Consider the following 13018-nt stretch of genomic DNA (forward strand, 5'->3'; position numbering starts at 1 on the left):
GGAAATGAAATATCGCGATATTTCAGTGTATCGATATTTTCTTACACCCCTAGTGTTCAGAATCTTTTCTGCCACACACTAACCTGTTTTTTACGCTTGTTTTTCTCCGTTTTGCCCTTCCGCCGTTCTTCTTCCTCTATCAGTTCCTTGGCAATTTTATCAGCCTCCTACAAAAACAAACATTAAGAACACGTCAACAGGCAAGTTTGCCAAATGTAAAACATCATTTTTAATGTAGGACTACTTCAGCTTTAATTCTCTTGATGTTTAAATTTTATATTCCAAAGCAGAAGCTGCAAAACAGCGTAGACTCAACTAGACTTGAGGTGAGACAACAGAAAACAGTAAATGTCACCTCATCAGTCAGTTGTTTTATTTGTGGATGTGGTTCTAAATGCTTTCTTATGGCACGCTGAGGATAATAATAATCATCATCATTGTCGTCGTCAGTGTCGTCGTCATCATCTTCATCTGTATATAACAGGTCATCCTCCAAGGACTTCGGAAATTGTAAACCTGTAAGATGAGAGAAAAAAAACCCAGAAAACAAGAATCTTTTAAGTCGCTGCGATTCTAAAACAGTAAATCTTCTAAATCTCATCAACGTTCATTTCAACACTTTAGTCAAGAGGTCAGTTTTGCAATAGGCAGTTGATTGTGTAAAGTTATGCAATTACTTTGCACACAGCAGCAGCAACAAGCTGTAGCAGCCTCAGGGGCACTTCTGGAAGGACTTTAATGATATTATTTTAAAATGGCAGCGCTTCAGTCTTCGCTGCGTTCAGACCAGCCATTAGCTCGTCAAGCCTTCAAAAATAAGGTAGTTCTCCAAAATGAGGTGATCTACACCAAGTAAGATATTTCCTATTCATAATTTTTCAAGTAAATGTCATTCCAAAATATCCTTTTAAATAAACAATAACATCAGTGTGGGATCATATATGTTTATTTTATACATGCATTGTAATGTAGTAGCTTGTTTAAAATGAAAAAAAAAAAATCTTGGTACTGAAACCGCTCTAAACTGATATATTTAATCACCACACTAAAACTAAATGTTTATCATAATCAAGCTTTTAAAAGTACTTGAACATTATGGAAGCAGTTGCACATTTATCATTACTTAGAACTTTGTACTTTTTACTCTAAACCACTGCTGGTCCCAGCATAAAAACATTATTTTAATTTAAACCATTCAGTTTAATCTTTTTTTAAAGACTGGGATCTGAGCAATCTGGTGAAAAAAAAAAGGACAGAAGAGAGACCAGAATAAATAACTCACACTAGAAGACCTAAATGTTAGTCTGCTAATGTAGAGTGCCGCTTTTAACCCTCTTTAAGAACTAAATGCTGTCCTGGGTCAGGAAACTGAATAAACAAGTGGTGAAGCAGCACTGACAGGTAAGAATACATGAATAAATAAATGATTAAATGCACTCATTGAGGAAAAGCCATACCAAAAAGAGCAGGACCGAGTGCACCTAGTAAGGAACCTCCAGAACTGCGTCCACTTATGAAATCCACCACTGATTCCTTAAAAGAAAAGAGAAAAAAACTTTAAAAGGCATCTTTCAGTATATAGCTGTGTTGCCTTTAGGTGAAGATTGTAAGGTCACTGGTTCAACTCCCCGGATGACAAGAGAAATGTCCAACTCTGGGCCAATAAGCAACACCTACAGCTGCTTATTCAAATTAACCATCATCTCCCAAACAAATGTTAATTTGCCTAATTGTCAAATAAGCAATTACTTTACAATTTAACCACTGACCTTATCATCTACTTGGAATACTAGGATGTTTGTGTTACATTATCATAAATTAACCCATAAAACAGGAAACTGCTCTGGATATTCTGTTTGACCACCTTTAGGTTTGATTAGGGACTTTCTTTCTTACTGTAATTGTTTAAATTTATATATATACTGTATATTGATGCCAGTGTTTCCAGGAGGCTAGTGGGAACGTTGCTCCAAGTGTTGAAGGTGTGTGTGTGTGTGTGTGTGTATATATATATATATTTTTTTTTTTTTCAATTGAAGCAACAACTTAAAACCAATGAGAGCATTGTTATGGATTTATCAACTAGTAATTTAATGCATACCCATAGATCAACTCAATTCAAAAATACTTTATTGATCCCAGAGGTAAATTAGGTAAGATGTTGCCTTATCATCAGTTATGCGCTTTATATACATATTCTAAAACTTTCCACTGATTCACATAATCACTTGACAAAGGTTAACATTTAAAGACACAATAAACAAACTGGACTCGTACTCACATGTGTTCGCATTAGTCTCGAGTTTTCTCGTATTACGGGCTTCGGAGGCCCACCTGCTGACAGGTACAGAAAGAGTGACGTCAAACTTAAGGTTCAGATTAATTCAATCGACCAAGAAACCGAAGTTAAATGTTGTTTAAGTCCAGATGTAAACACAGCTCAGTCTGAAGCGATCTGACGCAGCTAGCTGGTTAGCTAACAGCGACTCAAGTCCACTTCTCAGTAAATGAAACTCAGGGAACAGAACAGACTGCTCCAGTCTTACCTTTAACTACTGCTTTCTTTCTTGACATGATGATTTTTTGATTCACGCCTTCTCGCAGGTTTCCAGCACCCGTGTTCATCGGCTCCTTCTGAATATTAGATTATTATTTCTTCCGTCCGACTTTTGGATCAGGCACAAACTCACTGCCCATCTTCTTCTGCTTCTTTCCTCGTCTAACATAAACTTAGTGTCGTTTTGTTACAGCAACACCGCCATCCTCTGGCGTCAGCTCTGTTCCTGATTAAAAAAAAAAGAAATGTAAATAAAATATATCCAGTGTGTGCTTTAGACAGATACAGGACAGAGTTAGTACTAACTATTTCACAGCACGTGCGAGTAAAAACTGAACATTAAACATGAGAACGGCTTGAATCTTAGTAAAACACAATTTTTTTAATTATGAAATGAACAAAAGTATTTACATATTTTACCTGCCATAATGAGTTGGTGAAAACACTAAACGATTCAAGATGTGTTTAAACGATTTAAAACTGTGGCCATTAGTTTTCGCAAAATTCTATTTCCGGTTTCGTTCCCTGCACTTCCTCTTAGCAACGGTCCTTAGAAACAAAAGCAGAGGGAGCGAGCTCATGGCGGACTGTCATTAACAACAACATGGAACATCAGGAGGTAAACTGTGAAACCTAACTTTAAATCGGAACATATCAAACCATGAATTTATGGTGTAAATCGGAACATATCAAACCATGAATTTATGGTGTCTTCCCGCATATTCACAAACCGGAAGTTTCGGATTAACGGTTATTGTTAGCTAGCTGCTAACGACCGTGAGCTAATAACTTTACTAAACTAATTTTAATGCTACTCTGATGAAATATTAAATGTGCATTAGTATTACTAATACAATCGCAAACGTCTCACAAGTTTGTGAGTTTACTCTAAACGGATCCTGCCGCGTTTTCAACCAAGCTAACAACAACCTGTTGCTTCCAGCTAGCACCTAACTGCTTTGACATACATCAGGCTGTTCAAAACATTTCATCTGTAGGTGCAAAGAACCACCGCTTATTTGTCCAAATGTCACAAGTAAAGAAACAACTAGCACGAGAAACAACTTACAAAATGGACTGTTACAAAAAATGTTGTATATAAATCCTAAACTCTCCTGATAAACTGTAGTTTAATACATTTTAAGGACTTTGTGTTTGATATTATTACATAGTGTTGCAGGTATTCAAGTTTGAAGCGTAATATATAAGTTTTTAAGATGATTCAGAGAAAACTAAAATCTAATATAAGTAAGGATTCAGAAATATCAGCATTAACATTTATATCAGCTGATGTTGGATGTTGAGGAAGATGGTAACTTATAGAAACTTTGTTTTGTGACTTTACAGAGGGCGACAACATCTCATTTATCCAAAGAGGACGATGGGAGTCGGCCCTCTGGTGAAACACAACCAGAGGCTGAAAGTGAAAGTGGTGTTTGTCAGGATCAGAGACAGGCCGGTGCCAGAGTCAACGACTGGGAGCTTCAACAGTCACACAGAGGAGCTTTGCACATGGGTATGTTTATAATCAAACAGTGTTTGGAATCAGTTAAATGTTGAGATGATAGGCTGCTCATATAAAAGTTGCCAATTGTATTCCTTCCTGTTCACGTGGATAACCCATTTTGTTTGAATTAGAATTTCAGGACAGTAACCKGTCTCCAGCCCTCCCGCTTCTATCTGTAGCCTCAGAAGAGGAACACAACTTCACTGGATATTCCTTTTCCCAGCAAAGTCATACAGATTTTGTTCCTTTAAGGTAAATATACTGTATATACAGTATATACCATCAAATATGTGACCCATCATATCGAAATGACATATTACATTTTCAGATTTATGGCTTTAAAAGCTACATTTTGATACCTGGATCATTCTGAATTCATAAGCTTTTCCATAGATATGACTCAATTTGTCTTGTTTGTTACGATAATAACAATCTGAATCCTAATTTTATGTAAATTCATTGAGTAATTTTTACGTTAATCTAAAGAGTAAACCTCAAATATTACTGGTATACTAAGATTTCCCACTTGTAAAGAAACAAAAACTTCGCTAGCTCACAGGAAAAAATTCAAAATTTTAAGGCATTTTTCCTCAAAATCAAGTTTTTTTTGTTGCTACTGCTAAAAAAAAATTGCTTCCAAAAAGTTTTTTAGGATTATATTTCACACAGTTCATTCAAATGATTCATTGATAAGGCATTTATTCATTATATTTTGACAAAGTGCTATTTTTGCACACGTTTAAATCAAAAACCCTATCTATATCTGCCTATTTTTCCACATTCCACTTTTGGACTTAATCCTTGTTTCGATGTGGTGGGTCACATATATATATATTTTTATATACTTTTCTATATTATGCCAGTAAAATGGTAGGGTTTTAAAAATTATTGTAACTTTTTTCTAGGGCGTATCCTGATGTTTCCGTGGCATCAGAAAGATTTGGTGTTCCTCCCCAGGACTGCACCACTCCCTCCATGGAGCGCAGCTCTTTGTCTCAGTACCCTTTAACTCAGGCAACAATCCTTTCTGAAGAGAGCTGCTTCACTCCATCTCAGCAGAGTTTATCATCTGAAAACAAAACCACAGAAAAGGAAATGTCTCACCTGAGTACCGTTACCGATAATGAACCAGGAATACAGTCAAGAGAAGGTGCCGGTAGCAAGGAGAGGGAGTCGGAGGCACAAACTAACCTTACAGACAAGCAAACAGGTGGCGTTGTTGACGATGAGATTTTCTTCCTGAGGAAAGATGTTCCTGCTCAGCATCTTCTGGACCTTTTACAGAAAGAAGTCGGTTTGCGAAGCAGCAGCAGTAGTTCTGTGTCTTCTGAGCTTCGAACCTCCACAGAGGGTACAGACGAGTCCAAGAACGCTGAAGGTGGCAAACCTTTTCCAGATGAAAGCTTGGTTAAAAGAGAAGGTCCTCCAGGTGAAGCTCATCTTTTCCAGAAACAGGCAGAACAATCTGATCAGTCAGCAGCTCTGTCAGCAGAGGTCGGTAACATCACCACGGGTTCCCGCAGCACTCAGCCTGATGAGAGCAGTGAGCTGTTACACAAACAGCTGCTGTCTGAAGCACAGAGACTGAGCAGACTGGAAGCTGAACGTAACAAAAAACAGCAAGTCGTTCTGACGCCACCGTGTCCGTTGTTCACGCCGTCCCTCCGAAGTGTTTCTGAAAGGAAACCGAGTGGGAACTCAAACCCTGCTAGTCTGCAGAGGATGGGATCATCGTCACCAGATGCTGAATGCACTCACAAAGAACAGAACCTCTCATCACAGAGCCAAACGGGATACGATGGGTCCTACCTGACTTTCCTTCCACAGTCTCAGTCTACTCCAGGACTTGGTATGGCTCAGTTGAAACCCAGTGTCAAGACTAAATTAGGTCAACTTTCAGCCGTAGAATCTGAAAAGGAGAACTTGTATCAGTCGAGCACAGGGATCACTCCACAGCCAGCCGGCCCAAACGTTGACGCCCGTCTTCCAGAAGATGAAGCTAATTGGTGTGATAAAGATGCTCCGCAGACTTCAGCAGAGGTCCAGTTTCTCCCAAGACTCAACTATATACAGAAAATCGATGCTTGGAGGGCGAAACAGAACAATAGCCCGGCGCTGGAAGAACTTGATGGCATCTCTTCTAAAAACAAAGCTCACGATGCAGCGTCCAACCCTTCAAACCAAATGACTCAACAAGCCGGGACTTTACGACGGCCTTCTGTTACAGGTGCAGCCACTCACAGCTCCTCCTCAGCGCCCTCCGGCTCCTCTTCTCCAAGGAGAGGGGAGGCAGTGGGCGGTGCTCTGTGTGACAGGGAGAACCGGGGGTCTGCAGCACCACCCTCACCCTTTGGCAGGTCCCAGTCCCACTCCTCTCTCAGCACAGTCGTTCTGTCGATCAGTAAGCACCAACAGACAGACGTACCTCCAGCAGAAGAGAGGACTCAGAGTCAGGATGATGCTCCACATCATCATCCTCATTCCAGCGCCGCAATCCAACCTTCACCTGTCCTGAACCTCGGCCACTTCAGTGATGTGTCATTCGATCAGACGCTTTCAAGTTCCCAGGATAGTTACAGTGAAGTTAAAGTAGCAGCTTCTGTTGGCACGTCCTCTGTTGTCAGTCTGGAGCTGGACCATTACGCTCCCTACTGGACCTCAAAACATTCAACTCCACCTCCTCCCAAGTCTCAAGAGCTCAACATCGATGAACGGATTCCGGTAAAGGACAAAACTGACCCTGCTATTTAATGTTTAATGTCCCATCTCTCCAAAAATATTGTTTTAATACACAATTATTTATCAACTTGATTTCCTGATGAGTTTGACGTTTTTCTTGCAGCTGTATCTTCAAAACCTCGGGATAGACCAGACCCCTTCAAAGATTTTGACTCCGTTTGCACCCAGAGGACCGATTAGAGAACCTGAATTTTCTCCCACTGATCTCGTTACAATTAAAGGATCGACCGGGACCCCTTCGAGGAGCACTCAACCCTCTGAGGGTATCAAATTTTAAACTGATCCGAAAAGTTTATGTTTGAACTTAAATCACGTTTCATTCAACCTGTTCTTTTGTGTTTTAACTAGAGGTTGGTGGGGTTTTAGAAATAGTTTTAATTTATAGTTTTAACTCAAGTCCTTGCTTTCTTTATGTACAACAATGACCTAATAGAATATGTTTTATTTTCATTTTATTTTTATTAACATACTGTATTATGATATATTGAGAACATTTTAGAGAACTGCTTTGCCTCACCATCAAAGAGCACAAATAACAGAGAAGTGTCTGATATTCTTAATCTGTCAGAGGTCCATCATGGTGGTTATACTGAAACACTCTATTCTGTTTCCAGGAGGCAGTCCCCATAAAGAAGAGTTCTCCAGGTCCAGCATTCTGTCAGTGGGCTCCAGTGTGTCCATACCATTTAGCCTGGACAGCCTTGGTCTGGCTGTGTCTGTCCCAGAGCAGGTCAGAGCGAGGATGGTCTCTCTATCAGAAATGGAAGCTATTCAGAGTGAAAGCAGACTGGCACCTGGCTCTCAGCCTCATGAAGGGTTCCAGTTCTCCTCACTGCAGCCCAGCCAGCATCAAAGAGACGGCAGACAAGCTGTCAGTCAACCTGCAAATCGCCCTGACTCTGATACCTCACTGACTCTTAAGTCAAGGGTTGTAGAAAACAACTCAAACTCACCTTTCCAGAGCAGCCAAAGTGTGGATGAAGATGCAGAAAAGTCCTTTGTCAGCACCAACGCCGTGTCAGAGATCCATAAACTACTCTCTCACGCAGAGAACATCATATCTACTGGATCTTCTGCAGCCTCCTCAGCTGCTTTACCAAACCCACTCTTCTCTCACGAAGACATTTTCAAATCACCACGTCCCAAAACCAGCAGGATCCAGAACTCTTCGTTTGCCTGCAGCTCAGCAGACAGAGACCTCAGAACTTGTTCCTCACTGCTGTGTAGAAGGTCTTCATCAGACTCCATGCTTGCCTCAGAGAAAACAAGGCAAACCTCTGTTGGTCGTGAGAGTATGACCTCATTTCTTCAACCCAATAACTCAACACAAGCTGCTGCTGCTGTACCGTACATGCCACACGGTGGCGCTGTGGGTAGTAACGTAGAGACGTCTCTCGCCAAATCAGCCCGGAGGACGGAGCCTGAGGGCTGCAGTGCAGTACCCCCTGATAACATCCCAACACAGCCTCAAGTTATGAAGCCTTCAGCAGCTTCCAGCATACAGCAGCCTAACTCCCCTTCATCAGACAGAGGGGAGGTCTCAGAGGAGGAAGACAGTCCTTCACGTCCTGCCGCACAGAGTTGCTCCTCTTCCTCTGTCACTGAGGATGCTGATCAGGAGCCACTGAGTGATGGGAGCAGTGAGAGCTCACTCACACTTAGAGTGGCCAAATTACTACAAAGTGAATCTCCAGCCACCGTGATGTCCAGTACGCCCAGCGTCACAGAGCAGGAGGAGAACAAAACCAAAGGTAAACAGATTCACATCATTTCTTCTCTTCGTTTTTATATTTAATGTATTAAAAGTAAAACTTAAATGCATCATCCTCTTATTGATGCAGCAGAAGACACATTCCACTGCTTGGAGCGCTCTGATTAATGGGATTTTTTTTTGCTCAACTGATTGTTTGGAACTACTCTAGTTCAAGATGGCCTTTTTTTGTTTTATTTTTAATTAATTAATTAATTGATTGTTTAATTAATCACATATACTCACGCTTTATAATTTAATTGACCTTCACATTTATTTTTCCAACTTAGTTCCAACAAATTATATATTTTTGCACATAATTTAAATTTTACTGTATACATACATACACATACACACAGTATATATACATATATATACTGTACATATATATACTGTATATATATGTATGTATATATGTATATATATATATATTAATATATACAGTAAAATTTAAATTATGTGCAAAAATATATAATTTGTTGGAACTAAGTTGGAAAAATAAATATGAAGGTCAATTAAATTATAAAGCGTGAGGTAAAGCTCTCCTTTTTTAATTTAATTGGCACATTTTTAATTGTAATTATTTATTTATTTAGCTGTCTTTCTGTATATATATACTTTAAATAAAATTCTCCTTTTTGAATTATATTGGTGCACTTTAAGTGTATTTATTTATTTATTAGTCAATGTATATATTTCCACGTTTATTTTTAATTATGTCAGTTTCGGTCCTCCGTACTGCAGAAGCCTGATAATCACCTATTCATTCAAATCAGGTGTGTTTGAGCAGAGAAAAAAATAAAACATGCAGGGCTGCAGCCCTGGAGGACCAGGATCCCCCCCCCCCCCATTTACATAATCTATGATGCAAGTCCAATTTATTTTTGATATATAGCATTTTAATAACAACTGAAGGCATCAGTTGATTGTGGTACATAATTGAACAATGTGGCAGGAAAATACACAAAACTGCCCCATTAAGAGCTAACATGCTCAGTGTTTCAGACTTTGCTAATCTCAGAAACGTTCTTGTGTTTCAGAGTGGCTGAAGCTGAATGTATTGACACAGCAGTGTGAATTACAGCAGCTGAGCACAGAAGATCGAGAGCGCATTGAGGAGATCAAAAAGGAGCTGTTGTTAAGAAACCCTCTAAAGGTAACCTCTTAAAGATGACTCAAAAGGTCCAAAATGAACGTAAATTCATAAAACAACTCATGTAATCTCAAACAGTTTAAATGTTTTTATATTTGTATTTTAATGTCAGCTTACCAGTGGACAGTGTAAATCTTTCACTCAAGGTAACTGGTGTGTTGCAGTGTGACATATACGAGTAAACGCTTTAAATAAAAAGAGATGTTTTAAGTTACTGTTCTGTGTACAGTAGACTGTTGTTGTGTTTTCAGGTCTCTTGATAATTTTTTTGTTTACTCCTTCTAGAGCCAAGGGAGCACCGATACAGAGAGCAGTGCATCGTCCAGTCTTCAAACCAATAATCCTCTTCAGTCTGTAAAGATGTTTTTCACCCATCCTGATGTGGACAACCAGCACCACCTCAGTCTGAGGCACCCAGAGTCTCACACTAAGCCTCAGAGCACCCATCACTCTGAGTTAGAGGCCCTGGTGTGTGAGATTGCTGCCAGAGAAGGTGTAACCCTCGCWACAAAACAACCTCGGACTTTTCCATCCATCACTTCATCCGCCCGCATCACTGCTTCCTCTGCGCCTCCCATCAGCCCAGCCCCACTCCCACTGCTCATAACAGAGCTCCCCACAGAACCAAACACACCCGTTGTCACCGACCAGTCATTTCCACCACGTATGGATGAAGATGAAGGTGAAGTGGCTGCTTTAGCACAAACAAACAGCGAACAACCATCTGTTTATGAAGCAGGTAGCAGTTTCCAAAGCAGGAACCAAAGTGTGACTTCTCAGTCCAATCTAAAGAACTTTAGACAGGATTTAGATAAAACAGATGCAAACGTTCGACCTGACAGTGCGCCGTCCTTCAGTCACCACGAGGAGTCATCAAATCACACCAGCGTTGTTTCAGGTGTTGTTCAGAAACCAAATCCTGGGTCCACTGCTAGGCCAGGTCACGTGTCAAACGTCCACACCTCTGCATCTGCTGCCATGTCTGCTCCACCTGCTGCTGCTGCAGGGCTGCCTCAGCAGCTCCTCGTTACTCCCAGAGACCCAGCTTCAGCTGCCAGCAGTCCGGATGAAGGTGTCGGCTCGTCCAGCCCACCAGAGTGGTACCACAGAGAGCCCGAACCATCTGATACCTTCAACACGTTTGAAACTGTTGTGGCTCAGAGACGGGCGACAGCAGCAGCATCCCTCAAACGGCAACACAAAACTGAAGCAACTGCAGGAAGTCCCACTGCTGGAACACCAGGTCAGCGTTTCAAACTCAGGCAGCAGCTGATAAGCATTCTTTTATGGAATGATAGTCATTAATTAAAACTAGACCAAAACTAAAAGAAAAATAAAATATATTTAATCTTAATGTAAAGAGTGTTTATAAGTTGTCGTTTCCCCCCACAGTTCCTGTGCTGCTGCCTTACAAACCTCGTGGCAGTGAAGAGCTTTTCTATGTTCCCCAAACAGAAGCTGATGGTTCCTCAGCAGAGCAGTCTGACACCACAATGGAGAGCACCCACACAGGTACGTTTGTTTCAAAAAGCAGCCATACAGATACATAAACATACAAGTCATGGGCCAAATATCATCAAGTTCTTGCTTCTGTCTGTAGGTAAGAGTATCACACACACGTGAGGAATATGTGTGAAATGGTAAATCAGTATTGTCTTTAAATATTTCCACAAGATGTTGCTTTGTTCTCATCCCAATAATTCATTTTAAAAAGATCCACTATTACTTGTAACATTAGAAATTATGTGATAAACATTTACCTCAACTGTAAAACAAGCGACCGTAAAAAAAAAACTGTTTAGTTTTTATAAATTTACAAAATATATTATCTCACGGACAGCACCATTTTATTAGTGCCACAAAGCTTTCTGGGTRAATGATGACATTCACTAGGTTTTTTTGGTGCGAGCTCCTATCCACCCAGAAGGTTAGTTTTGGRCAATATCTGATGTTCAGCCCTTTTAACTGAGAGCCTTGACAGACTGGTGAATGTAGAAATGACTCAGCCTGCAGCTGAACCTGTGAATGGACAGCAGAGCTGCTTCATGGAATGAGAACCAGCCTGTTAGCTTACGTGTTAGCGCCCAAGTTAATACATATATATACAGTATGTATATGGTGATGTAGCATTAGCAATGAACACGCCACATATTATTAGTATTATTAGTATATATATTTGACGTTAGCCCCTGAGCTAACATTATTAGCTCGGGTGCTAAAGCTAACAAGCTAAGCCGAGGGTCTCCTTCCATGATGCCGGTGTTGGTGTCCATCTACAGCAGTGATATTGAGATGCAGGGACACCCACATGGACAGACTTTCTCTCTCACTTGTAGGGACAGTTTAGATACCACTGTACCTTAACCACAAATTTGACATCTTCAAAAAATTGTCAGGTTTTTATTTAACACTTTATGTAACAGAAATCAATTTAGGTGGTGAATTGATGAGTTTAGTGTGAAAAAACAAAACTGATGTGTGTCATTGAAACGTGGTCATCTTGAGATGTTTAACAGAAGGCAGCTGCACTTCCAGTTTTCTATTCACTATCACACTGTTCCTAAAAAGACAATTATGTACTTTTTGTATCATTATTATTTTACTTTGTTCAATCAACAAACAGTAAGATTTTTTAGTTGACTAAAAATAAAAGGTTCTAACTAAGAATGAAAGTTGTTGTGGGTGACGAGGCTCCTGTTTCCTCTKGAGCAGATGGTCCTTTGTAACGAACACCAGGCTGCACATTAATTATTCATGTTCAGGGGCAGACTTAAACAAAGGCAGAGCAGGGAGAYGGAGCAGGCTTCATGTGACCGAACATCTTCTGTTAGTTACTGGCTCAGCACCTTTTTTTGTGTGTGTGTGTGTGTGTTTTTTTGTTCAATGACACATCTTTTGTCGTGAAGTAACACACCACTGTTCAAACTGTGAGCAGGCTCTGACGACGCCGTGCCTCCACACTTCAGCAGCGACGTCCTCGGAAGCAAGGACCYGGGGTTGGACCGTGGAGTCACGTTCAGACACGCAGAGGGGATCTACAGCAAGAGGCTGAAAGCAGGCACCTTTAAAATGCAAAGTCCTGAACTCAGAGGTGAGCCGAGCACACACAGGTCCTGACTAAACCATGAAATATAAAACATGTGAAGGGTTTTCATCAAATACAGAACTATATATAATTAAATGTAACTATATTTAACTTTTTATAAATAAATAACTATATCTAACTTTTTATAAATATATAACTATATATAACTTTTTATAAATATATAACTGTATATAACTTTGGAAATCACACAAACAAAATTTAATTTC

General features: G+C 40.2%; 2 protein-coding genes across 3 annotated transcripts in view; one reads left to right on the top strand and one right to left on the bottom strand.

The window, feature by feature from the left end:
* si:dkey-33c12.4 (glutamic acid-rich protein) overlaps positions 1 to 3070 on the bottom strand; it is an 11086-nt gene extending 8016 nt beyond the window's left edge. The window contains exons 1-6 of one of the 2 annotated variants that reach the window (XM_014018032.1): positions 2978 to 3070; positions 2547 to 2783; positions 2282 to 2334; positions 1458 to 1533; positions 356 to 516; positions 84 to 167 (exon numbers count right to left, since the gene is read on the bottom strand). In XM_014018032.1, coding sequence (XP_013873486.1) covers positions 84 to 167; positions 356 to 516; positions 1458 to 1533; positions 2282 to 2334; positions 2547 to 2625 — 453 coding nt within the window. In that variant the 5' untranslated portion in view covers positions 2626 to 2783; positions 2978 to 3070. Of the gene's footprint in view, positions 1 to 83; positions 168 to 355; positions 517 to 1457; positions 1534 to 2281; positions 2338 to 2546; positions 2784 to 2977 lie in introns of both variants that reach the window. The other variant, XM_014018031.1, reaches the window with a different exon arrangement.
* An 11-nt stretch (positions 3071 to 3081) lies between these two features.
* The window catches only part of alms1 (ALMS1 centrosome and basal body associated protein), a 15023-nt gene continuing 5086 nt past the window's right edge, over positions 3082 to 13018 (top strand). The window contains exons 1-10 of the mRNA XM_014018028.1: positions 3082 to 3176; positions 3905 to 4073; positions 4196 to 4316; positions 4970 to 6785; positions 6907 to 7066; positions 7418 to 8554; positions 9594 to 9709; positions 9992 to 10949; positions 11099 to 11218; positions 12642 to 12797. Of these exons, the coding sequence (XP_013873482.1) occupies positions 3162 to 3176; positions 3905 to 4073; positions 4196 to 4316; positions 4970 to 6785; positions 6907 to 7066; positions 7418 to 8554; positions 9594 to 9709; positions 9992 to 10949; positions 11099 to 11218; positions 12642 to 12797 (4768 nt within the window). The 5' untranslated portion in view covers positions 3082 to 3161. The remainder of the gene's footprint in view (positions 3177 to 3904; positions 4074 to 4195; positions 4317 to 4969; positions 6786 to 6906; positions 7067 to 7417; positions 8555 to 9593; positions 9710 to 9991; positions 10950 to 11098; positions 11219 to 12641; positions 12798 to 13018) is intronic.

Source organism: Austrofundulus limnaeus, unplaced genomic scaffold (assembly GCF_001266775.1).
Source record: "Austrofundulus limnaeus strain Quisiro unplaced genomic scaffold, Austrofundulus_limnaeus-1.0 Scaffold181, whole genome shotgun sequence".
In the NCBI taxonomy this organism is placed as follows: Eukaryota; Metazoa; Chordata; class Actinopteri; order Cyprinodontiformes; family Rivulidae; genus Austrofundulus; species Austrofundulus limnaeus.